We start from the raw sequence: 27,376 nt of genomic DNA, 5'->3' as shown, positions 1-27,376 counted from the left end.
CTCTGAGCTGCCCCCCCCCCCCTCCCCCCCCTTAGCCCCCCTCCCTCCGGTTCTTCTTCGTTCATGGGCTTTTACATTTATTTGCTTATTTATCATCATTGTTGTCTTATTTATTTATTTATTATTATTATGACCTTTTTTTCATATTATAATCATTATTTATTTATTTTTCTATGTATGTATTTATTTACTTATTTATGTACGCTTATCTATTATTTATTCACCTTTTTTTTTTCCCAAGGCCTGACTAAGCGCGTTGGGCTACGCCGCTGGTCAGGCATCTGCTTGACAGATGTGGTGAAGCGTATATGGATTTGTCCGAACGCAGTCACGCCTCCTTGAGCTACTGAAACTGAAACTCATGGGCTGCAACTCCCACGTTCATTTGCATATTACACGAGCGGGCTTTCACGTGTATGACCGTTTTTACCCCGCCATGTAGGCAGCCGTACTCCATTTTCGGGGGTGTGCATGCCTGGTATGTTCTTGTTTCCACAACCGACATAACACTGACATGGACTACAGGATCTTTAACGTGCAGTATTTGATCTTCTGCTTGCTGTATACACATAAAGGGGGGTTCAGGCACTTGCAGGTACGCACATAATTACGTTGACACACACACACACACAACTCACAGGAACCAGTGGACGTGCAGTTTCTTGTCGCCACGGCTGCCCTGGAACATGTACTGGATGCGGGCGATGTACACAGGCTCCGTGGAATCATGGGGCCGGATCGACACGCAGTCCCCACAGCCGACCTGTCGTCAAGCACTCATCATTAATAATCTTCTTCTTCTTCTTCTGCGTTCACTCGTATGCACACGAGTGGGCTTTTACGTGTATGACCGTTTTTACCCCGCCATGTAGGCAGCCATACTCCGTTTTCCGGGGTGTGCATGCTGGGTATGTTTTTGTTTCCATAACCCACCGAACGCTGACATGGATTACAGGATCTTTAACGTGCGTATGTGATCTTCTGCTTGCATATACACACAAAGGGGGTTCAGGCACTAGCAGGTCTGCACATATGTTGACCTGGGAGATCGTAAAAATCTCCACCCTTTACCCACCAGGCGCCGTCACCGTGATTCAAACCCGGGACCCTCAGGTTGAAAGTCCAACGCTTTAACCAATCGGCTATTGCGCCCGTCGTCCAATGTAACAAAACCCAAAGGTGGGGCTCACTCAGTCTGGCTCCGTGACTAAGCCATTATCGTCGTTAGTAGGGGGCTTAGCAGGTGGTGTCCTAAGTACGTTGAATCAGAACAAGCACCACTGAACACCACCAAAGTGACTCAGCAGCAGTGCACAGTCTCCTCTGGTGTGTGGACTCCTGGCGACCTAACATCGATGGTTCCCTGCGGACTGCCAACGCTGTAACTGTAATGGACGAACCCGGGTGTGGCCGTGTATGGGGGTAATCTAAATGAGCGGCGTGGGAGTAATGCCCCTGAAACGGTGCAGATGATGGGGCAGCAAAAAAAACCCCAAAGGTGATTCTGATGATCTGTTTCCAGTGACAAGAAGTGACTGCACTTCAGGGCAAAACCAATCACGGACAGTATTCCATACTTCTAAACGGTGTTTGTGGCATGAAAGAAGTATTCTGTAATCATCTGTTTCACTTGCAGCTGAACTGTTCAAATACAATAAAATAATAAAATCATGTTGCTTAATTATAGCCCAGTCAACAAAGGCCCATTTCAGAATCACCAGCCTAAAAAAAAACCAAACAAACCCTGCAAAGAAATTCTAACATTCACCGCTCAACTACCATGCCTGTTATTTTGACCAAACAACAAGTTCATTCATCAGACATCTCACACGAATATTCTACACATTCTACGAACATTCTACACATCATTTGTATTTGTATTTGTATTTCTTTTTATCACAACAGATTTCTCTGTGTGAAATTCGGGCTGCTCTCCCCAGGGAGAGCGCATCGCTACACTACAGCGCCACCAATTTTTTTTGTATTTTTTCCTGCGTGCAGTTTTATTTGTTTTTCCTATCGAAGTGGTTTTTTCTATAGAATTTTGCCAGCAACAACCCTTTTGTTGCCGTGGGTTCTTTTACGTGCGCTAAGTGCATACTAGCACACGGGACCTCGGTTTATCGTCTCATCCGAATGACTAGTGTCCAGACCACCACTCAAAGTCTAGTGGAGGGGGAGAAAATATCAGCGGCTTAGCCGTGATTCGAACCAGCGCGCTCAGATTCTCTCGCTTCCCAGGCGGACGCATTTCCTCTAAGCCATCATTCCACATCATCAACCATCATTATGCATAAGCAAGATCTCTATAAAATATTTAATACAAAACCATGAAAAAAAAAAGAAAAAGGACTCACCTTTTGGTCGTCAATTTTGACTGCGGAGTAATATGGCCGCCCAGAGATCTCGGCAACAGGGGAGCCGATCCATTCAGTGACCGTTTCGTCGTTCTGGGCGGCGTGCAATTCTTTGCGGCCGCTAGCAGCCTCCTCCAGCTGCTTGAAATACTACATTAGAACAGGCCAGATAGGCAGCACCGCTTTAGGCCACGCCCTGCCAGCAGTTTGCGATCGGACGTACATTCTGTATTTGTATTTGTATTTCTTTTTATCACAACAGATTTCTCTGTGTGAAATTCAGGCTGCTCTCCCCAGACAGAGCGCATCACTACACTACAGCGCCACCCATTTTTTTGTATTTTCTCCTGCGTGCAGTTTTATTTGTTTTTCCTATCGAAGTGGATTTTTCTACATAATTTTGCCAGGAACAACCCTTTTTGTTGCCGTGGGTTCTTTTACGTGCGCTAAGTGCATGCTGCACACGGGACCTCGGTTTATCGTCTCATCCGAATGACTAGCGTCCAGACCACCACTCAAGGTCTAGTGGAGGGGGAGAAAATATCGGCGGCTGAGCCGTGATTCGAACCAGCGCGCTCAGATTCTCTCGCTTCCTAGGTGGACGCGTTACCTCTAGGCCATCACTCCACATTCTGTCATTCATTCTTCTTCTTCCCCCCCCCCCCTCCCCCCCTTGCAATGAAGGTTATATTTTCTCTTCAACATCATCACCATGACAATTTTCCTGTGACAAGTTAAACTGCATATTGCACAAGCATGGTAATAATTCGCAAGGGTATTTTCACACACACACACACACACACACAAGAAAAAAAAAAAAAAAAAAAAAAAAAAAAATTCAAAAATCCACTTATAATGTGACACTCTGATTCCCAACTAGCTGCACACATTTGACAGTCAGATAACATAGTTCACAGGAGACATCACAGAGCTGCAACTGCCCCATTGCTACCAACTTAGCATATGTTGAATGTTTTCTAATAACAGTAAACAGAATTCTTCTTTTAACTAATTAATTATGTCATCATAAGTTATCATGAAACAATAGTGCAAATACATATCATTTGTTGGGCACTGCTTCTTTTTTCCTAAATAAAAAGTATCCAAAAAGAAAAAGGAAATGGAGTCAGGGGTTTTCAGTGAGCAGGTTTTTGTAATAACACCAGCTTCTTCTTCTTCTTTGTTCGTGGGCTGCAGCTCCCACGTTCACTCACGTGTACACGAGTGGGCTTTTTATGTGTATGACTGTTTTTATCCCCGCCACACAGGCAGCCGTACTCCGTTTTGGGAGCGTGCATGCTGGGTATGTTCTTGTTTCCATAACCCACTGGACACTGACATGGATTACAGGATCTTTAACGTGTGTATTTGATCTTCTGCATGCGTATACACACGAAGGGGGTTCAGGCAAAAGCAGGTCTGCACATATGTTGACCTGGGAGATCGGAAAAAAAAAACTCCATTCTTTTCCTACCATGTGCTGTTACCGAGATTCGAACCCAGGACCCTCAGATTGAAAGTCCAACGCTTTAAGCACTCGGCTACTGTGCCCGTCTGTACAAGATAGGCAACACTGCTTTAGGCCACGCCTTCAGAGCAGTTTGCGATCTGACGTACAAACTGTCGTGCATTCAATACCAAATAGGCAACAATGCTTTAGACCATGCTCTGAGAGCAGTTTGCAATCTGACGTACAAGATCACAAGATAATTCATTGTCCTTAAAAGGAGATGCTTGGTGTGGTGGCAAACAGTTAAAATTCTATATAGTACAAATATAGGCATACATAAGCCATTCAGCTGATTTGCATACGCTCAGAAGCTGCATCAAATATCCATGCGCCCACCATCAGTCTCCATTTCACACTCGTTATAAGAGTGTCATTCATTTTTTAAGATAGAAAAAATAACTTCATTATCTCAAACCACAGAAATTTGGTCAAGTGCATTATTACAACATAGACAAGTAAACAACATGGACACCATAACTGTGAAAACAACAACAGCTATTAGGAATATAACGAAGACACAAAGGTAAAAATATCACATACACAGTTTCATACTTTCATTCCACACATTGCAGGTAATATTTCAAATGTAAAAATAGAAAGAATTAATAGACATTATTTTGAATATGATTATGAGCATAACATATACTATATTGCACATTGATCATAGATAAAAGAAATACTTTATCATCACACAAAGAGAAATTGCATCAGGTGCAGCAAAATACAACCAGACAATCAGCCTAACACACACACACACACATGGAAACAACATTAAACATTACTTGATTGATGGAGTCTCCCGTCGGACCGACGGATGAGTAGGCAGGCAGGCTTATCTGTCGGTGTGTGTCCTCATATGGAAGAAGAGGCCTATTCTGGATGCGCAACACTTCCCACAGGTGTTGCAAGGGAAGACGTCTCCAGAAGTTGAGCCCTGCTTCCTTCGCTCATGCTTCTCCTTAATGGCCAGCGTTCTCTTGTTTTCAAACGTCTTTATGCCACTAGAGCACAGCATCCTCCAGCAAGAGCGGTCAAGGGCATCAGTTTCCCAGGAAGCGATGTCTATGTCACAGGCTTTGAGGTTTGTCTTCAAGGTGTCCTTGAAGCGCTTGCAGGGTCTTCCAAGTTTGCGGTGGCCTTCCTTCAGCTGGCCATACAGTAGCATCTTCAGGATCCTGCTGTCTGTCATGCGGACAACGTGTCTTTTACCCACCAGGCGCCGTCGCCGTGATTTGAACCCGGAACCCTCAGACTGAAAGTCCAATGCTATAACCACTCGGCTATTGACACTTGTCTGTTATTCATTCAATACCAAATAGGCAAGAATGCTTTAGACCATGCTCTGAAAGAATTGCGATCTGATATTCATATCGTCATTCATTCAATACCATATAGGCAACCAATGCTTCAGACCATACCTGAGAGTAGTTTGATATCTAACACACACACTATCATTCATTCAAGACATTTCCAATCAAAAACATTCCATCAGAAAGGATCGCCTCAAATAAATAAATGACTTGTGATCTTATGCGTCCCCCATGTTCAGTCTCAATGCGTCTACAACTGTTTCCTTCAATCCAGAAAAACGTTGATTCTTTGCTCTGTTCTTAAAACAACAACAACAACAACAAAAAAACTCACAATAAAGCACATTAAAAAACAATCAACCAACTGACTGCAAGCAACATGAGATTTGTGTAAATAACAACAAGAATAAAACAAAACAATCAAAACAATTTTCCATGAATCAAACATGGCCAACAATTATGTACACAACACCAACAACAAACTGTGATAAAAAGGGTAACTGCTCATTACCAGAACAATAAACAAAACAAACAAACAAAAAACAGAAAAAAGAATAACAAAAATATAATAAAACACACACAAAAAAACAACACACACACAGACTGATGATAAAATGATTTGAATAGATAAGAAAAATTCCTGTTCACAAAATGGCTTCTCAATTACTTTTATCTATCCATTTATTTGCTATTGGTTTTTTTTTTATTGCATTTTTCTTCCCACCCTCCTCCCCACCATCTCGGATGGTTATGTTTTTATGAAATGAAAAGTCCACACATACACACATCTATTAAACAAACTCAGAAGCAGACGACAAATGAGACACAACAGCAGCCATACTAATGAAGTCTAAGAACAATAGCTATAATATCAATAATCATAACACTGATAATGATAATTTCTGTACCATATGAGTGCAATGGCTTAAACATATGGGTATTTGCAATGCTCTCTCTTCTTATTTATTTATTTATTTATTTTTTTTACATTATAGTTATTATTTATTTATTTATTTATTTGTGTAAGCTTATCTATTATTTATTCACCTTTTTTTCTTTTTTTTTTCCCCCTCAAAGCCTGACTAAGCACGTTGGGTTACGCTGCTGGTCAGTCATCTGCTTGGCAGATGTGGTGTAGCGTATATGGATTTGTCCGAACGCAGTGACGCCTCCTTGAGCTACTGAAACTGAAACTGAAACTCTCTTCTACTGAACTTTGTACAACAAGGGAAAACTTCGCGATGGGCTGCCCGCGAGCGAGGATCGCCGCTAGTGCGGTGCTGTTGGCCGAGTGACCAATGTCCAGCCTGTGTCATTGAGTGTCTGACCTCCCAGCATGCATCGCAGCCCCGTATATACTGAGCCTACATTGTAGGTTTTGGCGCTTTTTGCAACACTCGTTCAGCTTCAGCGACGCCATCATGGATACCTCTAACACCAACTTCAACCGTGCTCAGCTCCATTCGCAGGACCCTACGGACTCTGTGTGTTGCGATTCATCCGTGGAAAATGGGTCTGTGCATGAGGCAGTGGCACCCGCAGATACTGGATTAAAGCAAAGGCAGCAGCACCTGCAGATACTGGATTAAAGCAAAGGCAGCGGCACCTGCAGATACTGGATTAAAGCAAAGGCAGTGGCACCTGCAGATACTGGATTAAAGCAAAGGCAGCGGCACCTGCAGATACTGGATTAAAGCAAAAGCAACTTCAGGCTATCTCCGATGTTGTGTGGAGGCAAATGTCTCAATTTATGTTGCAACAGTCGAGAATGCAGGCCCCAGGCTCAGCGCTTACCATTGTAATATAGAAGAAGATGCAGAGGAGTAAAGACGGAGATATATTCTTCCACGACACAATGACAAAATAGGGACGACAAACAAATAAACAAAGAAAAGAAAAAAAAACAGGCAAAAAAATGTTTTATCACACAGTTCACAATATTCTTCAATTACTTTTACAACTGACTATGAATCATAGTTATATGCAAAACTTTTCCTTCAATCATTACACACTTACTTAAAAAATACTTCAGACAAAAAACAAACAACAAAAAAACATAGAAAAACATCAACCCTTTTGTTGCCAATGGTTCTTTACGTGCGCTAAGTGCTTGCTGAACACCAGACCTCGGTTTATCGCCTTATCCGAAGAGCTAGCATCCAGACCACCACTCAAGGTCTTGTGGAGGGGTTAAAAAATACTGGCGAGTGTGGAAATCAAACCAGTGAACTTGAATTCTCTCGCTTCTCAGGTTGATGAATAGGATTCACCCCTGCTCAAACCAAAATTATGGCCAACGCAGTTTTTCATACCACGCCCCCCTTTCTTTGGAATCAACTTCCTCAGCCTCTCACGTCACTCATCTTCACTGCAGTCTTTCAATGTTGTTGTTTTTCGTTTAATGCCCCGTCACACATATCGGTGATTGAAAGCATTTTGTTAAAGTATTTATGAATACATCTCTGAGTATTATCGGTTAGAAGGGGTGGGAGATGTGGATGAATGGAGGGTTGGGGGGAAACTGGGCAAATGAGGGTAAAAATGTGGGTGAAATTTGGAAGAAAAACAAAACAAACAAACAAACAAAAAAAACCACCTCCAAATACAGTTACAGGAAATTACTTAAAGGACTTCGTAAAAGAGAAGTCGTTAAACTGACAAGCGAAACAACTGATAATGAATGCAAAAAGTCAAAAACATCAACGTTCTCAGTCACTTGTGAAGACACACTTTCGTGTACAAAAGGCTTCATCAAGCTACAGTGAAAAATTATGTGCTCAATTGTCAGGTTACTAAAGCATATACACTTGACATTAGAACAATTAGCAGTCTTTCAAATCCAGTCTGAAGACCCCCCCTGCATAATTCTCAACAGCTCATCCCTTTCCAGTATGGACTAAAATGACTGTTAGTGACTGAGTGAGTTTTGATAGTTTCATGATTTGTTGGTAGTATTTTTTTTGATTGTGTACTATTCAAGATTGTGTACTATGACTTGTGTGTGTGCGTACATGCATGTGCTTGTGTGTATTGTGGGTGTGTATGTGTGGAGGGGTCGGGGGGGGGCGGGGGGTGAATAATTTTTATGATGTTTGGTATCTTGTGTTCAATTGTTCTTATTGATATTTACAAGTGTTCTATTTGTAAACGCCTAAGGCTTATTTTCAAGATTAGGCGTAAATGCTCATAATAACAACAGTACTACAACAACTACTACTACTGCTACTAATGCATCACCACTAAGCCAACACTCCACAGTATTTACATAACTTAAGCAAAAAAAAAAAAAAAAAAGAAAATGGTTAAAAACAAATGGAAAGACATCAGGTTATTTAAACCAGAGAAAGACAGGAAAAGGAAATTTTCTATCTAAAATTACGTTTAAATAACATACTTACCGTGACCCAACTAGTGCAGACTCCGGCAGGGGTCTGACATTCCTGTCCTGTGCAAACTACTATCCGCCTATGCGGAGAAAAAGAGAGCAACTACGGCCGATAACCTCCCGGAAGTAGGTAACCTCCCCTTTGTCCCGCTAGCTAGCGCCCTCTTTTGACGGCAGCCACCTCGACACCTGTTCCTGTGCTCCGCATACGGCTAAGTTTTTTTTCGTATTTCTTTCTGTCTATCGATTCTTTGGCGTCCTTGTTGTTTGTCTAATTATGCCTTCAAACAATGTTATGTAATTTCAACCAAAAAACAAAAGGGGGATAATTCTTTGCTATCAATCACATCGAAATGACACTGGCTGAGAGATGCAGACACTCATATAGTATCTAAATCAAAAGAAGATGAGAGATGGAAGGTATAAGTCTTTTTGAAGAGAATTTTCATGATGTGATGTGGAGTGATAGGCCTAGAGGTTACGCGTCCGCCTAGGAAGCGAGAGAATCTGAGCGCGCTGGTTTGAATCACGGCTCAGCCGCCGATATTTTCTTCCTCTCCACTAGACCCTGAGTGGTGGTCTGGACGCTAGTCATTCGGATGAGATGATAAACCGAGGTCCCGTGTGCAGCATGCACTTAGCGCAGGTAAAAGAACACACGGCAACAAAAGGGTTGTTCCTGGCAAAATTCTGTAGAAAATCCACTTCGATAGGAAAAACAAATAAAACTGCATGCAGGAAAAAATACAAAAAAATGGGTGGCGCTGTAGTATAGCGACGCGCTCTCCCTGGGGAGAGCAGCCTGAATTTCACACAGAGAAATCTGTTGTGATAAAAAGAAATACAAATACAAATAACAAAGTAATTTTCCCTTTAAAACAATTATTTTTCTTCAAAATGACCTAAAAGGCAGAGATGTTTCTCCTCCTTTGCTCGTGGGCCGCAACTCCCACGTTCACTCGTATGTACGAGTGAGCTTTTACGCCACAAAGGCAGCCATACTCCGTTTTCAGGGAATATTATTGTTTCCATAAATCGCCGCAGGCTGACATGGACTGCAGGATCTTTAATGTGCGTATTTGATCTTCTGCGTGCGTATACATACGAAGGGGGTTCAGGCACAAGCAGGTCTGCACATATGTTGACCTGGGAGATCACAAAAATCTCCACCCTTTACCCACCAGGCGCCATCACCGTGATTCGAACCCGGGACCCTCAGATTGACAGTCCAACGCTTTAACCACTCGGCTATTGCGCCCGTCACCACACCCTTCAAAGAGACATTCTGTCATCAGAGCCCAAAAAGAGGCAACAAAACAGAAAAGACGACTTTCTCATCTTCCTGTGACAGACGACAACAACAACAGCAACAACAACAAAAGTCATCTCACAAATAACCATGCATAGAAATGTAATACCTGTTCCACTTTTTCTTCATCGTCATTATCGTCGTCATCATCAACCCCATCGTCGTCATCAACCCAATCAGTGGCTGCAGATTTCTTCTGAAACATGTTCCGACACCTGCAACACAAACGTGGAGTTCTTGGTAAAATCAAATAAACCGGTTAAAGAACTTAAAAAATTTTAATTAGAAATTAACAAACAATGAGGCCAGGAGATGAAATGATTAACAAATAGTAAAGAGTGGTAACTCTCTCCATTCACAAGGTACACAACTTCAAGTCAGTGCTGCTTACGCTACCGATTCAGCTAGCATACAGGAAAATAAAACGTACATTGGAACAAACCCAGACACTTCCTCGAAAAAGGAAGCGCCGGGCCTGTCCTTATACCGATCATTTGACATGTGCACACAGCAGCAAAGACAGAAGAAATGTGCAAACACAAATTGGTTTTCATTCAAGACTGGCATAGCCTCTTTAATCCTGAACAAGCCAAACAGCATACATGGACAATACAGAACAAACGCATGGTTGCCTCGGTGGTTTTTCAACTGGAAATTAACAAACAATAAGGCCAGGAGATGAAATGATTAACAAATAGTAAAGAGTGGTAACTCTCCATTCACAAGTGTAAGCAGCACTGACTGAAGTTGTGTGCCTTGTGAATGGAGAGAGTTACCACTCTTTACTATTTGTTAAATTTTAATTACACCATCCTCAGAACTGTTTCATGGCATTATTTTGCATTATTCGGGCTGCTCTCCACAGGGAGGGTGCAATGCTACACTACAGCGCCATCCATTTTCTTTTCGTATTTTTTCCTGCATGCAGTTTTACTTGTTTTTCCTATCGAAGTGGATTTTTCTACAGAATTTTGCCAGGAACAACCCTTTTGTTGCCGTGGGTTCTTTTACGTGCGCTAAGTGCATGCTGCACACGGGACTTCAGTTTATCGTCTCATCCGAATGACTAGCATCCAGACCACCACTCAAGGTCTAGTGGAGGGGGAGAAAATATCAGCGGCTGAGCCGTGATTCGAACCAGCGCGCTCAGATTCTCTCGCTTCCTAGGCGGACGCGTTACCTCTAGCCCATCACTCCACATCGTTCATCCCGAGTCCCCCATACACACCCACACACAGGTTTGTCTGTGGCAGTCTCAACACCGGCAGTCCACAGGGAACTACTGATGTTAGGTTGCCAGGAGGCCACACGCCAGGGAAGACAGGTGTAACAGCCGAGTGGTTAAAGCGTTGGACTCTCAATCTGAGGGTCCTGGGTTCGAATTTTGGTAACGGCGCCTGGTGGGTAAAGGGTGGAGATTTTTCCGATTTCCCACGTCAACAAATGTTCAGACCTGTTAGTGCTTGAACCCCCTTCATGTGTATATGCATACAGAAGATCAAAATACGCACGTAATAATCGCTTGTTCCTAGGGTGAGCACTGTTTACGAACGACAGCAGACGTGTTTGCAAGAGCTCCACTAAAAATCAGCTGTTTTAGCTCACGGCAGTTTATGCCTTGCACTTTAGTTCCAAGTAGGCGGCATTTACTTATCTGAAGACGAAAAACTGAAGTAACGAAACATCTTCAAGCTCTGGTAACTCCAGACCCAAGGAATAACCCACAGCCGCAGAACAGAAAAACGACTTGCACAGAGTAAAGCCATGCATAGCGCGCTGTAGAATGGGACCAGCTAGATAATACGCTGCCTGCCACTGACCTTGCCGCAGGCCACCTGCTGAGAAGGGGCTTGAGAAGGGAAGGAGAGAGGGAATAGTCAGCTACAGTACTGTTAGGTGTGGCATCCCGGCCATGTGTTAGTTCTCACACTCACACAACGGTGCCAGTGTGATGTGTCTGCGAATATTTGCATTCACATGAGGGAATCTCTCTCTCTCTCTCTCTCTGTATATATATATATATATATATATATATATATATATATATATATATATATATTTACACACACACACACACACACACACTCACACACACACACACACACACACACACACACACAAGCAAAACACAACAATACATATATACACATGTATACATATACATAATTATATACACATACATTTATATACATACCAGTACATTATATATCAGTATCAGAATAAGTGCATGATCCTCATAAGACAAATTAACTTTGGTGAAGTATGTGATACATCATAGAGATAAAAAACACGACAGCAAACCAAACCCAATCATACATCCCCTTCCCACTGTTTAACACACACACACACACACACACACACACGCGCGCGCGCGCGCGCGCATGCACGCACGCACGCACGCGCGCGCACGCACACACACCTTTTATAATTATATCACCCCACGCCCCTCCCGACACACATGACTATATTCCTGTTCATTGTGCAAGCTGAAATTCGCCACTTTGTTTTTCTTTTCTTTTTTTTTTTTAAAAGGGAGGGAGAGGTGATTGTAATTTTTTTTTTTAACAGGTTCCAAAAAGTGACATGCTGAAATATGGAAAACATGAGTGAAAATGAATGACAAAGCACTAATGCACATTTGTACAAAACAAAAACGAACAAAAATAGTTAGAGAAGGAGCGCGCGTGCGCGCGCGCGCGCGCGCACACACACACACACACACACACACACACACACACACAGATGGAGGGCCCGGAGGGAGGGAGAGAGAAAGAGACAGACAGACAGAGAGAGAGAAGAATGTAATATTCACACATTAACACACACAAAAATACATTTGAGGCGCTTGTAGCATGCTTTGTATGCGGAATGCTTGTAACATGCATTTGGAATTATTATTATTATAGCATTTACTTTATAAAGAAATAATGTTGTGCGTGTTGCATGCCATAGACATGAAGTGCTTGTAACATGCATATATTTACACACACACACACACACACACACACGAATAGGAGGCATATGCACATGAAATGACAATAGACCACACACACACACACACACACACACACACACACACACACATGCATGCATGCATTATTGTACTCACCAAATGGAGCCATTTTATGATGTTGATTATGTAGTTACTCCACTCACATATCACAATGTTAAAAAAACTCACTGACTACTGGCTCTCTGATAGTCTCAGCACCATACATGTTCCTAACAACTACTTCAGCACATCAGGTATAGATTCTGAACTCACTGCTGCTCAAAATATAAATGTTTCATCCACCCAGCGCCTGTATTTCTTGTGATCTATAACCTGTGTTTTAATCTGCTTTAATTCCACCTTCCTCCTGTTACAACCCAACACCCGTCTACACATTATTTCCAAATGTTATATATGGAAATGTGTTATACTGTAACTTACAATAATAAAAAGCTTAATTTTGGAATATTTTTTATATCTGCAAGCATATCATACCATATACAAAAAGTTCATAAGGATGCGTATCTTCAGATTAAACAAACTGTTTATTTGCACTTCACCACCACCACCACCACCTCCAACACGCACGCACGCACGCGTGCACACACACACACACACACACACACACACGTGCGCGCTCACACACATGATGTAAAAAAAGCAATTGTTGCTTATTCAATTTACCATCAATAAATAAAATCTTGACTTTACACGCGCGCACACACACACACACACACACACACACACACACACACACACACACACACACTCACACACACACACACTCACACAAACACAAATTTTTGGTATGTGGATGAATACAACAGAATATAATACATTTTATGACATATCTATGCATTTGAAAGATGTACACGAGGGAAAGGACAAATTAAAACATGTGAACAGTATGTGCGTGTGCGGTAGTGGGCGCGCGCGCGCGCGTGTGTGTGTGCTCTGTGTGTGTGTGTGTGTGTGTGTGTGTGTGCTGTGTGTGCTGTGTGTGTGTGTGTGTGTGTGTGTGTGTGTGTGTGTGCGTGCGTGCTCTTTGCGTGTGTGTGTGTGTGGTGTGTGTGTGTGTGTGTGTGTGTGTGTGTGTGTGTGCGTGCGTGTGTGTGTGTTTCTGAAGAGGTACAAAATATACAAGTTTACATAGTATTATTTTGATTTTACAATACAGTCATGTCTTATACACTTTGGGTGTGTGAAGATAGGCCTTTTACAGTTGTTTGAAAACTCTGCAGAACTCAGTGCACAACTTTGTGAGGAAAAATCAGTCCTTGTAACAGAGGTGACACTAGGGTCAGATGCTCAGTAAGGAGGAATGTGAGCTGCTGCTGTTTGTTCTTCAGTCCCTTGATCCTCTTCAACAAGAAGTTGATTGTGGCATGTGTCTCCTCTCCTCCTTGTTCTCCCAGAAGTGCCAGACCTGTCCCCCATCTTCTGATCCAGGGGACACAGTGATGTTCCAGTAGGTGTTGTTTAGGAATTATTTGTATCTGGGGGAACCTCACTCTGAAAAATGACATATACCATCTGATGGATGTTTCAATACCTTCAATGTCATCTTCAGTCACTGGTCTTTGGTGTGAGATTCGCCTATGTACATCAGAATAGTGTGCATTTAACTCAATGAACTTGGCACAGACTATCCTGGCGCTGACAGCTAGTTGCAGTGTGTTGTTGTCAGTGACTTCCTCTGTCTTGTCCACAACACTCTGACAGATGTTTGTGTACACTGGTTCTTTAAGATACTTGTTGCAGTGGTTTCCATTGAAGGCCCTGGAATGGTAAGCTTGTGGGATTATCCTGTTTTCCCTCAGTACAGTGTCCAGATTTGTAGTGATTGGCCCTGAACGGAATGGCAATGGATTCATTGAAGATTCCATTTCATCGACTTCTTCTTGTGTTTCCTGTACCTTTTTTCGAAGGCCACGGTTATTCTGAAATCTTGCTTTGGCTTTGAGAAGTCTCAAATATTTCTTTCTCTTTTCAAGTGATCTGATTTGCTCTACATGCTGCCAAAATTTTGCAGTGAAGGTGTTACAGCTTATGTCCTCCCTACGAGCCAAAGCTCTTGCTAACTGCTGATCAAGTGCATGGCATTCTTGCTCCAACAGGTCATGATGTTTTTTCACAATACCCAGCAAGATGTGAAGGTAGGGTGGTGTGACCTGCTCCAGTTCTATATCTAAAACTGGTTTCCTGATCACATTGTTGTACAGTCTTGCTGTTGACTTCACTTTTCCTGCCTGTCTGTACTTCTGATAATTTCTCTTGATCTGAGTTACGGTCCTCTGGGTGATGTTTCCATCATTGTATTCAGGTGGTGTTTGGATCTGTGTCTTGGATGATGTACAGTACAGGCATGGGTGAATTGCCTGTGCACCTGACAATCCATACATCTTAGTTAAAAACTCATAATCCCCAAACAGAAACAAGCGAGTTTGCTTGCCTCTCCATTGCATGGTCTGGAGTTCTTTGATTTGGTCTTTGTAGGGATCCAACAGCCTCCTCAAATTTTCTGGGGTGTCTTTGCATTCTGCTATGTTGAAGACACAAGTGTTGTATCTTGAGTTGGCATTGGCAAGGTTTGCGACCTGAAGCATAAGTTTAAATGACCCACCACCATGATCTCCACCAATCTTAACCCAGATTTCACTCTCAGGTATGCTCCCATCATGCCATGTTAGACGGCCCTGACTGTCATAAGCATCCAGCAATTTGTTGACAAAAGCTGGGACATCCTTAATGCCTGCAGATGGAGTTGGAAGTAGTTCCATCTGCCCCTCATTATCATTCCATACCTCTAGGGTTCTCATCTGGCCTTCTACTTCTGCACATTGTGCCTTAATTTGTTCTTTTTTCTCTTTCCTTTCACTGGCAAAATTAATCCCAAGTCTTCTGAGTAAACATTTACCTTGCCTGTATTTTGTCAAACTGATGCTAAGCCCTGCACGGATAGCAGCACCTTCCTTTGCTGATATGGTCACTGGAGCACAGTTGGCTTCTTTGAGAACCAGTTTCTTGCGGGCTTTGTTTGCTGCCTTCAGTTCTGTGCCCTGCTGCTTGGCCGCGTCTTCTTCAGTATTTCCAGACACATTCATCCGGATTGCATTCATGAATTTTGCACGTTTCTTTCTGAGTGGGGTCCGGGCTTGCGCTGATGCTTTCCGCGGTTTGATAATTTTTTTCAAAACAATAGGTTGCCCACCAGTTTTGCATGTGACAGTCATTTTGTCACTGGATTGTGACATCTCAATGCAAACAAGTTTAGTCAAATATTTTCTTTCTTGCTGGGTCAAAGGTGCCGTCAACTGACTCAGGGGCCGTAGAATTTGCTGTTTGAAAGGAGACATTGCTTTATCGATGCCTGTTGAAACTGTCTGCACTGATGCTGTCCTTGGATCTTTTTCTGGGGTTGACGTGGACGCAGCAGGGATACAGAAGGAAATATCATTATCCACTTGAGTGTCTGACTGGCACTGTTGTTGTTTGGGAACACCAGATTTCTTTACCTTTTTTTCTGGTCTTCCACCCCTACTCTGTTGTCGAAAGTGATCACATATTGGACACTGGCTTTCTGTTAGATTTGGATCAAACTGACACCATAAACGAGAAGCTTCATCAATTTGTGCCAGTGCAGTGGCTATTGATCCTGAAGTATTTGTGCGTTTGTGCAGTATGTTCAACCGCGCGGTACAACACACACACACTGTTTTTGGGTGCACCCCCTCCCTGTCCTCCAAAACATTGAGACTGTAGAATCTATTGATATCAGAAGCAATACTTAGACATGTTGTTGATGACCTCTTTTTATCTTTCTGAAGCCTCTTGGACCTTTTCCCACAAAGTCTACACAAAGAATTTAAATGTTGTATATGCTTTGGGAGAGAGTGATCACTTTGCTCCATATTTGATTTCAATGTCTAGATACAACAACACTCACAAACAGTAAGAAAGGAGATGCAGAAAAGAGCGGAAAGAAAAGACAAATAAAAGACTGACTACTACTAATACTTCACTCTTGTTGATTCGTGATCTTGCTGTTACTGCTACTGTCACTGTTGCTTCTGCTTTGTTAGTGTTTTGAGCTGTACTGAGCAGTAGTTGTATCAATTTTGCTTATGATCTTGTAACTTGAGCTCAAAACCAGCACAACCAAACATAACCAGCATAATACAAACTTCACTTTTCTTGACTTTCACTCATAATATACGCATATCTATATATGAAATTCTACAATGAATGTGTTACTGAGAGGTACATATATGTGTGCAGTGTAGACACTCAATGGCCCATCAATCACACACACACACACACACACACACACACACACACACACACACACACACACACACGCACACACACACACACACACTTGAGCTAATCAACACTGCTATGAAAAGTACTACGTGTATACGACTTTGACTACCGCTTCCACTACCACCACAATTGCAACTACACCTAATGCTGCTGCTGTTACTGTTGCTATGTTTCTTAACTCTTTTTATTTTTCTAAATATCAAATGTGACTTTCTTCTGCGACGCTGCTAACTAGAACGATTATACACACAAATCACCACCAGTTCACTGCAATGACTCAGCTTCCTGGCACAGTGCCAGTGTGTAGCATCTATCTGACCTGCCTCACAAAGACCTTAAATCGTCAGTTATTAATTCGTATAATTAAGTCACTCACATACGCGTTTCAGACACCAGATTTTGTCAGGCGAAAGACAACACCTGGAGCTAGATTCGTCCCTATTTTTTTTCCACAAAAAAACAGATGCACACTTTTTATAGATCCACAAACACAGGCAATCCAACGCATGACCGCACAGCCAAAAGACTGCAATAGTCAGGGAAAGTTGTGACCTAGATACAGTGCGCCGCGTGCAGTGCGCTCTGTGGCTGAACGGGTTAGGCAGGAGGCCATGTGCATGATAAAAAGAAGCCAGGACTAAATGTGCGATTTCGGAAGAGGGTGAACTGCCGTGAGCTAATTAATTCCAATATGCCTTCAGCAATGTCTGCTCATTAACAGTTTGTCCAACTGCTGAACCCCACGCCGGAGGACAACACTCTCGCTGCCATGGGTTCTTTTCCTGTGCGCCAAGTCCGTGCTGCACACGGGACCTTGGTTTATCGTCTCATCCCAATGCCTAGACGCCCAGTCTGATTTTCCAGTCAAACTTGGGAGAAAGGGCGAGAGCAGGATTCGAACCCACACCCTCACGGACTCTCTGTATTGGCAGCTGAGCGTCTTAACCATTCTGCCACCTTCTGTCAGATGAATGGTCTTCTTCTTCTTCTGCGTTCACTCGTATGTACATGAGTGGGCTTTTACGTGTATAACCGTTTTTACCCCGCCATGCAGGCAGCCATACTCCGTTTTCGGGGGTAGATGAATGGTCAAACACACACACATACATACACACAGACACACATACATACACACACATACACACACACACATACATACACACACACATACATGTACCCACATACACACACATACACACACACAAACACACACTCACACACACACACACACACACACACACACACACACACACAAACACACACACACACATACATACACACACACACATGTACACACACACACATACACACTCACACATACACACAAACACACACACACACACACAAACACACACACACACACACACACACACACACACACACACAGAGACTCACCTTCTGTGCACACAACCCTTCTTGATGCGGCCCGGCCCTCCGAACTTCACCATGTCGCGACAGCTGACGCATTTTCCGCAGTCCGACAGCTGACACACCTGACCAATCACAAAAACAACGGACTTGCTTGACCAATCAGAGCAAAGAACATAGCGGGCTTATAATCAGATCGGAGGATATGTGCTTGACCAGTCAAAAGCAAGGACGTACCTGGCCAGTCTGAGCAAGTGTCATACATGACCAATAAAAACAAAGGACATGTTCAACCAATCAAAACGACGGGCGCAATAGCCAAGTGGTTAAAGCGTTGTACTGTCAATCTGAGGGTCCTGGGTTCGAATCACGGTGACGGCACCTGGTGGGTGAAGGGTGGAGATTCTTACGATCTCCCAGGTCAACATATGTGCAGACCTGCTAGTGCCTGAACCCCCTTCGTGTGTATATGCAAGCAGAAGATCAAATACGCACGTTAAAGATCCCGTAATCCATGTCAGCGTTCAGTGGGTTATGGAAACAAGAACATACCCAGCATGCACACCCCCGAAAACGGAGTATGGCTGCCTACATGGCGGGGTAAAAACGGTGATACACGTAAAAGCCCACTCGTGTGCATACGAGTGAATGTGGGAGTTGCAGCCCATGAACACAGAAGAACAACAACAACCAATCAAAAACCAAAAAAAAGACAAAAAAAACAAACAAAAAAAAAGAAGAGAAATCTAACCAGTGCGCCGCCCATTTTTAATCATGATTTTTCTTTTTATATATACTTTTTACTGAGACATCTTGCTACAGCGCATATTCTTGAAGCTCTATGCACTTTACAATAGCACTAAAACATCCACTCAAACATCCCCACACAAACATACGCATATGATTTAAAACATAGGTATGAGAGAACAATTCAAAGAGGTCATGTCATTGAATAAATCAAGAAATGTATCAGATATAAAAAGATAAAACGTAATAATGATAAAAAGAAATGCAGACAATTGAAAGACGCACACAAGCACGCATGTACATAGATACATACATACAAAACACACAACACACGCACGCGCGCACACACACACACACACACTTGACATTACATGATAAAACAGTTCGTGCTAAGCATTTCCTTGAAGAAACATTATACATAACATAAAAAAGATTAAAACTGGAAAGATGAAACAAATGTTCAAACACACACACACACGCACACATGAAAGACAAACGATGGAAACTAAAAGACTACAACATTACATGATAAAGCAATATTTATCAAACATTTCCAGTAAAAACGTATGTACACTGCATTTTTGCTCTCTGCACACGTACTGGTTTTCCTATCAAAGTGGATTCCACTACAGAATCTTGCCAGGGGCAACAACCCTTCTGCTGGCGTGGGTTGTCTGCATCATTTTCTTTTAAGTTAACTCACTCAGTACGGCCAGTCCTCTCTTCTCCTCTACACAGACCCCTCGGATGTCCAGTGGGTGTCTGAATGACCCAACCTTTAGCTTCCGTCGTCAGAATTGTGGTGTTCTTTGTCAACATTCACCTCTTCAGTATAAGAGCCTTCCGCTTGCAATATTTTGATGATGGTAATTGGGGTGAAACGCTGTTAACGTCGTCTCTTTCGCCGTTCGTATGGAGAGAGTTAACAACAATAAATAATATAGTGTGGAGTGATGGCCTAGAGGTAACGTGTCCGCCTAGGAAGCAAGAGAATCTGTGCTCGCTGGTTTGAATCACAGCTCAGCTGCCGATATTCTCTCCCCCTCCACTAGACCTTGAGTGGTGGTCTGGACGCTAGTCATTCAGAGGAGACGATAAACTGAGGTCCCGTGTGCAGCATGCACTTCGCGCACGTAAAAGAACCCACGGCAACAAAAGGGTTGTTCCTGGCAAAATTCTGTTGAAAAATCCACTTCGATGGGAGAAACAAATAAAACTGCACGCAGGAAAAAAATACAAAAAAATGGGTGGCGCTCTCAGTGTAGCGACGCGCTCTCCCTGGGGAGAGCAGCCCGAATTTCACACAGAGAAATCTGTTGTGATAAAAAGAAATACTAATACAAATAAAAATAATAATGAAGTGCTCTTCTACAGCACTGTTCCCTCACAGGAAGGGCACACAGCGCTTCACAAATTAAACACAACATTAGCAAGAAACAAACAACAACAACGCTCAAGAAAATCAAATCAACAAAAAAAATCACTCATTCTGCTCCTCCTTTCAGACCGACTGGGTAAGACATCCGCTCACCTCACAAATTCCGCAGCGGCGTTTCTTACGCATTCGGTTTTCCTTGTCTGCTGCGTCGCTGTTGATCTGGTCTTGGAACATGGAGTCGAAGATGCTGCGGACCAGGTGGGTCACTGTGGCCATGGACGTTGCTCCCCACAGCTTGTTCCGCCTCCTGCCTTTCACCAGCTTGCTCAGAGCCAGCCGGTGCCAGTCGAAAACGTGTTTTCCCGACACGCCTGACCTGGAACTATATTCAGGAACTGATCTTTTACACGTCTTGAGTAGCTTGTTCAGAGCCAGCCGGTGCCAGTCGAAAACGTGTTTTCCCGACACGCCTGACCTGGAACTATATTCAGGAACTGATCTTTCACACGCCTTGAGTTTGATTTCAAGTCTGTCCACTGTCTGACAGGAACTTATCTTTTACACGTCTTGAGTTTGATTTCAAGTCTGTCCACTGTCTGACAGGAACTTATCTTGTATATGTCTTGAGTTTGATTTCAAGTCTGTCCACTGTCTGACAGGAACTTATCTTGTATATGTCTTGAGTTTGATTTAAAAGTCTGTCCACTGTCTGACAGGAACTTATCTTTTACACGTCTTGAGTTTGATTTCAATCTGTCCACTGTCTGACAGGAACTTATCTTGTATATGTCTTGAGTTTGATTTCAAGTCTGTCCACTGTCTGACAGGAACTTATCTTGTATATGTCTTGAGTTTGATTTCAAGTCTGTCCACTGTCTGACAGGAACTTATCTTTTACACGTCTTGAGTTTGATTTCAAGTCTGTCCACTGTCTGACAGGAACTTATCTTTTACACGTCTTGAGTTTGATTTTAAGTCTGTCCACTGTCTGACAGGAACTTATCTTTTACACGTCTTGAGTTTGATTTCAAGTTTGTCCACTGTCTGAAAACAAACACACCTGGCCTGGAATTATATTCAGGACATTTTTGTACATCTGAGTTTAACTCAAAGTCTGTCCACTCCTTAAACAAACACGCCTGACCTGGAATATACATCTGAATTTGATTTAAAGTCTGTCCACTGTCTGAAAACAAACACCCCTGACCTGAAACTGTATTCAGGAACTTTTATTTTATACGTCTGAATTTAATTCAAAGTCTGCCCACCCTTTGAACAAATATGCCTGGCCTGGAATTATATTCAGGGCATTTTATACGTCTGAGTTTGATTTAAAGTCTGTCCACTCTTAAACAAACACGCCTGACCTGAAACTGTATTCAGGAACTTTTATTTTATACGTATGAATTTAATTCAAAGTCTGCCCACTCTTTGAACAAATATGCCTGGCCTGGAATTATATTCAGGACATTTTATACGTCTGAGTTTGATTTAAAGTCTGTCCACTCTTAAACAAACACGCCTGACCTGAAACTGTATTCAGGAACTTTTATTTTATACGTCTGAATTTAATTCAAAGTCTGCCCACTCTTTGAACAAATATGCCTGACCTGGATCTATATTCAGGACATTTCAAATGTCTGAGTTTGATTTAAAGTCTGTCCACTCTTTAAACAAACACACCTGACCTGGAATATACGTCTGAGTTTAATTTAAAGTCTGGCCACTCTTAAACAAACACACCTGGCCTGGAACTGCATTCAGGACATTTTATACATCTGAGTTTGATTGAAAGTCTGTCCACTCCTTAAAGAAACATGCCTGACCTGGATCTATATTCAGGACATTTCATACATCTGAGTTTGATTTAAAGTCTGTCCACTCCTTAAAGAAACATGCCTAACCTGGATCTATATTCAGGACATTTTATACATCTGAGTTTGATTGAAAGTCTGTCCACTCCTTAAAGAAACATGCCTGACCTGGATCTATATTCAGGACATTTCATACATCTGAGTTTCATTTAAAGTTTGTCCACTCCTTAAACAAACACACCTGACCTTGAACTATATTCAGAAACTATATTTTATACGTTTGAGTTTAACTTAAAGTCTGTGCACTCTTTAAACAAACACACCTGAACTTGAACTATATTCAGGAAATATATCTTATACGTTTGTATTTAACTTAAAGTCTGTGCACTCCTTAAACAAACAAGCCTGAACTTGAACTATCATCAGGAACTATATTATATACGTTTGAGTTTAACTTAAAGTCTGTCTACTCCTTAAACAAACACGCCTGAACTTCAGCTATATTCAGAAACTATATTTTATACGTTTGAGTTTAACTTAAAGTCTGTCCACTCTTTAAACAAACATGCCTGAACTTCAACTATATTCAGAAACTATATTTTATCCATTTGAGTTTAACTTAAAGTCTGTCTACTCCTTAAACAAACACGCCTGAACTAATACTATATTCAGAAACTATATTTTATACGTTTGAGTTTCATTTAAAGTCTGTCTACTCCTTAAACAAACACGCCTGAACTTCAACTATATTCAGAAACTATATTTTATACGTTTGAGTTTAACTTAAAGTCTGTCTACTCCTTAAACAAACACGCCTGAACTTCAACTATATTCAGAACTATATTTTATACGTTTGAGTTTAACTTAAAGTCTGTCCACTCCTTAAACAAACACACCAGACCTGGAACTATATTCAGGAAATATATCTTATATGTCTTGTTCCATCCACTATTAGCATTTTAGCAAGTTAACTCTTTCACCGCCAAGTCTCTGTATGAAAAAACACTCCCCAGTGCCAGATGTTTTAGCCATGAAGCTCTCTCTGTCAAACCAACACAAAGGACCTGTGTTCACTTCAAGGTTGGCCATGGCGGGGTAAAGGTTTGTCCATGTCCTATTGCCGGGAAACTGGCTGCAGTTGTCAAGCTTTGTTACAATGTGAACAAGAGAGGCAAGGCCTTCAAGACTCACTTGTGATAAACTCTCTGCACCAAAACGTTTGCAAAATAAATAAAAATTCCATGCTTAGCAAAAGAAGTTCCTGTTTGAACAAAAAATGATAATAATGACTCCTCTTGTTGTTGTGTCAGAATAAGAGGTCAAAGTGCCAAGTTTAGAGAATACATAAAATATAAATATAACAGTAAATGCAGTTTGCATATAATTAGGCTTCTTTTTTAATTTTTTTGTGCACATCCCAGAGGTGCAATATTGTTTTAAACAAGATGACTGGAAAGAACTAATTTTTTCCTATTTTTATGCCAAATTTGGTGTCAACTGACAAAGTATTTGCAGAGAAAATGTCAATGTTAAAGTTTACCACGGACACACAGACACACGGACACACACACACACACAACCGAACACCGGGTTAAAACACAGACTCACTTTGTTTACACAAGTGAGTCAAAAACGGTCCTTTTGATATGACCCCTCAATGTCGACTAATGTCGCCCATGGTGGTGCTTCTGTCTGGTCGACTAAATTCGCCCATGGCAGTGAAAGAGTTAATGTCAGCCAACCAGTGCCAACTGAAAACGTCTTTACCAAACACGCTTGGCGTGGAACTATATTCAAGGCATTTATGTCTGAGCACTGAACTTGAGACAGGAAAAAAAAGTCTGCAAGTGAGTGTTACATGAACTAAAGAAAAAAGGAATCACTCCATATGATAGTAAGAAAACTACTAACTACAAATGACTAACCGATCTTTCCATCAATAATCGACTGAACATTGCTTTGATGATAACTAACTTTATCTAAAAAACAAACAAACAAAAAACAACAAAAAACAACAAACAAACAAAAAGCAAAAACAAAACAGTTTACCTTGATTCCAATTTGGATCAACCAAACTCTGTCCCCAACAATCAACTGACCTATGTCACCAATGACCTTTGCTCTAATAATCCACTGACCTTTGCTCCAATAATATACTGGCCTTTTAACACCAATAATCCACTGACCTTTGCCCCCCCCACCCCCCCACTAACCTTTGCCCCCACAATCCACTGACCTTTGCCCCCACAATCCACTGACCTTTGCCCCCCACTGACCTTTGGCCCAATGTGACACCAGCTAGTTGGATGAGGGACCTCATGCACGGCGCCTTGATCAGCGGTTCCTCATCCTCGTCTTCATCATTCCCCTCATCGTAGTCCTGAACCTGTAGCAGATTCCATTCCAGGTTCTCAAGGAGACGTCACTGCCTTCAGATGAATCCATTCACGCTTCACGACATCTGCCAGGCAGATGCCTGACCAGCAGTGTAACCCAACGCACTAGGTCAGGCCTTGAGTGCATGCATATATACACGTTTCTGTACCTATCTGAGCGGATTTCTTCTACAGCATTTTTGACCAGAGGAAAAAACAAACAAACCTGTGTTGGGTTCTTTTCCAAGTGTGTGCTGCACACAGGAGACGTTTGCAGGGCACAGACTAAACTGATTTTCTGAAAATGATTTGAAGACACTCACACCTTCCTCCTCCTCTATCACACATACACACATAAATAATAATAATAATGGTATTTATATTGTGCTGAATCTTGTGCAGAGACAAATCAAAGCGTTTTTGCACCAGTCATTCACACGCATGCATAACTCTTAAACTGGAGAAACTGAAGACAAGGAAGAGGCAGCGAAGGGAGGCTATTTTGGAAAGCGGTGGGTTTCAAGGCCAGACTTAAGAGAGCTGAGTGCGGAGACCTGACGAAGCGAAAGAGGAAGTTCATTCCAAATGCAAGGTCCAGAGACAGAGAAAGAACGGCGGCCAACAGTCGAGTGTTTGAATCCGGGTATGCGTAAACAGAGTGGATCCGAAGCCGATTGTAGTGAGCGAGATGGAGTGTAGAGGCAAAGGCAGCCACAGAGATAGGAAGGGGCAGATTTGTGAATACATTTATAACACACACAGTGCTGACCTTGTACTTTATTCTGTGTGAGACATTCGGGGGGGAGTGGGGAGGTGGGCCTTGCTGGACCTCAGGAACCTCTCCTTTCAACTGTGAAGAGACGCAAGCTGATATGGTTTGGACACAACACTCGACTGAGGCACCATCGAGGGCGGGAGAAGAAGAGGAAGACAGTGGAAGAACTGGCATGAGAACATCAAACAATGGACCGGACTCCACACACGTGAGCTGCTGCCACCGGCTGCCGACAGAGACAGATGGAGAAGGGAGGTTGCGTCTGCGGTCCTCAGGTTTCCCCCAACAACTACTTTGTAGTTATGGGCCTGAGGAGGAGGAGGAGGAGGGGAGGTGGGGGAACTGCATGAGAGGAGACGGTGGACAGGGGGTGCGAGATTGTTCATACATCTGGAATGCTCTTTCTGAGACCAAAAAAAAAAACAAAAACCCAAAAAACCAAACACCTCATTTACCAGCATTAACAAATAAAGACATCCATATGGTTTAAATAATCTTTAATTATTCAACAATACACATGATTACAATGCAATGAATAACAAAAGAGCATCAACAAGCTTAAAGCTTATACTGTGCTCACAATGTTGCACTTCAATTTTATCATGACGGCTGATGAACCATATTATGACTTGTATCAAATAACATTCATAAACAGTAAGTAATGAAATAATGAAATAGAACAAATAAACAAACAGTACATAATATAGTAAAATAATGCTAATATCAATATTAACATGAGATTAAATTTATTATCACCAAAGTAATTGGCCTAATAGAAGAAAAACACGAAGAAGAAGACGAAAATTTAGAAGAATGGAGGGTAAGGTGGTAAGACATCCATATCTTACATGCTGGCACATCCATGTATCCATTTGCTCGGCACGCAACACACACTGTATGCAAACACATACACACAGGTGCAGACACACACACACAAACTGTTGACTGTTTAAACATCCTGACATATATACTTACACACTCATTTACATACTATCTAATTACAACTGTACAGCAGTATGATCATCAATCAAATGTGATCACTAGAAAAATACAAAACAATATCCTAAAACCAACTGCGATGACTGTCAAAAAACACTCACCAACTATGTATTTCACTGCATGTGTATTAGATGACCGTTTATTTCTTTGTTCCTTTTGTTCTTTGTTGTGTCTATTAATCCTTCGGGATTTTATGACAATAAATGAAGTCGAGTCGAGTCGAGTCGAGTCATACACAATGTACAAACAACCTCACACACGCACACATACAGTGCAAACAACCACACCCACCCACCCACACTGTACAGTCTCACACACACTCACACCCACCCACCCACCCCCTTAAACACACAACTGTTTTCTCTCTCGCTCTCTCTCTCTCTCACACACACACACACTGTTTACTGTTCAAATGCCCCCAAGAACAGACAAACATACCTACACACACATTTACACACACACACACAAACACACACTGTACAAACAACCTCCCCCCCCCCCCCCCCCCCCCCCCCCCCAACCACACATTGAACACAAAAGAAGCACAGCAGAACATGAAGCCACTGACTTTATCCACGATGTACTGAGCGTGTCTGAGCAGCGAGTCCTCTGAAAACTGGGAGATGCCGGTGGGTGTGTCAGCGGTCTGAAAAACACAGTGAAACAGGTACACCTCCAATTCTTCGTCATCATTGTGACAGTCAGTCATGTGACAGTCAGTCATGTGATAGTCA

The 27,376-nt window shown here is 42.3% G+C and overlaps 1 protein-coding gene across 1 annotated transcript in view; it reads right to left on the bottom strand.

Annotated features, from left to right (window-relative positions):
- Nucleotides 1-27,376, bottom strand: part of LOC143276047 (DNA (cytosine-5)-methyltransferase 1-like) — a 97,783-nt gene that overhangs the window by 42,450 nt on the left and 27,957 nt on the right. The window contains exons 10-16 of the mRNA XM_076580434.1: nt 27,211-27,288; nt 24,770-24,879; nt 20,833-21,061; nt 18,582-18,679; nt 9,981-10,086; nt 2,358-2,507; nt 639-763 (exon numbers count right to left, since the gene is read on the bottom strand). Of these exons, the coding sequence (XP_076436549.1) occupies nt 639-763; nt 2,358-2,507; nt 9,981-10,086; nt 18,582-18,679; nt 20,833-21,061; nt 24,770-24,879; nt 27,211-27,288 (896 nt within the window). The remainder of the gene's footprint in view (nt 1-638; nt 764-2,357; nt 2,508-9,980; nt 10,087-18,581; nt 18,680-20,832; nt 21,062-24,769; nt 24,880-27,210; nt 27,289-27,376) is intronic.

Source organism: Babylonia areolata, chromosome 31 (genome assembly GCF_041734735.1).
Source record: "Babylonia areolata isolate BAREFJ2019XMU chromosome 31, ASM4173473v1, whole genome shotgun sequence".
Lineage (NCBI taxonomy): Eukaryota > Metazoa > Mollusca > Gastropoda > Neogastropoda > Buccinidae > Babylonia > Babylonia areolata.
Note: the sequence above shows the minus strand (reverse complement) of the source record. Positions and strands in the feature narration are given on the sequence as shown.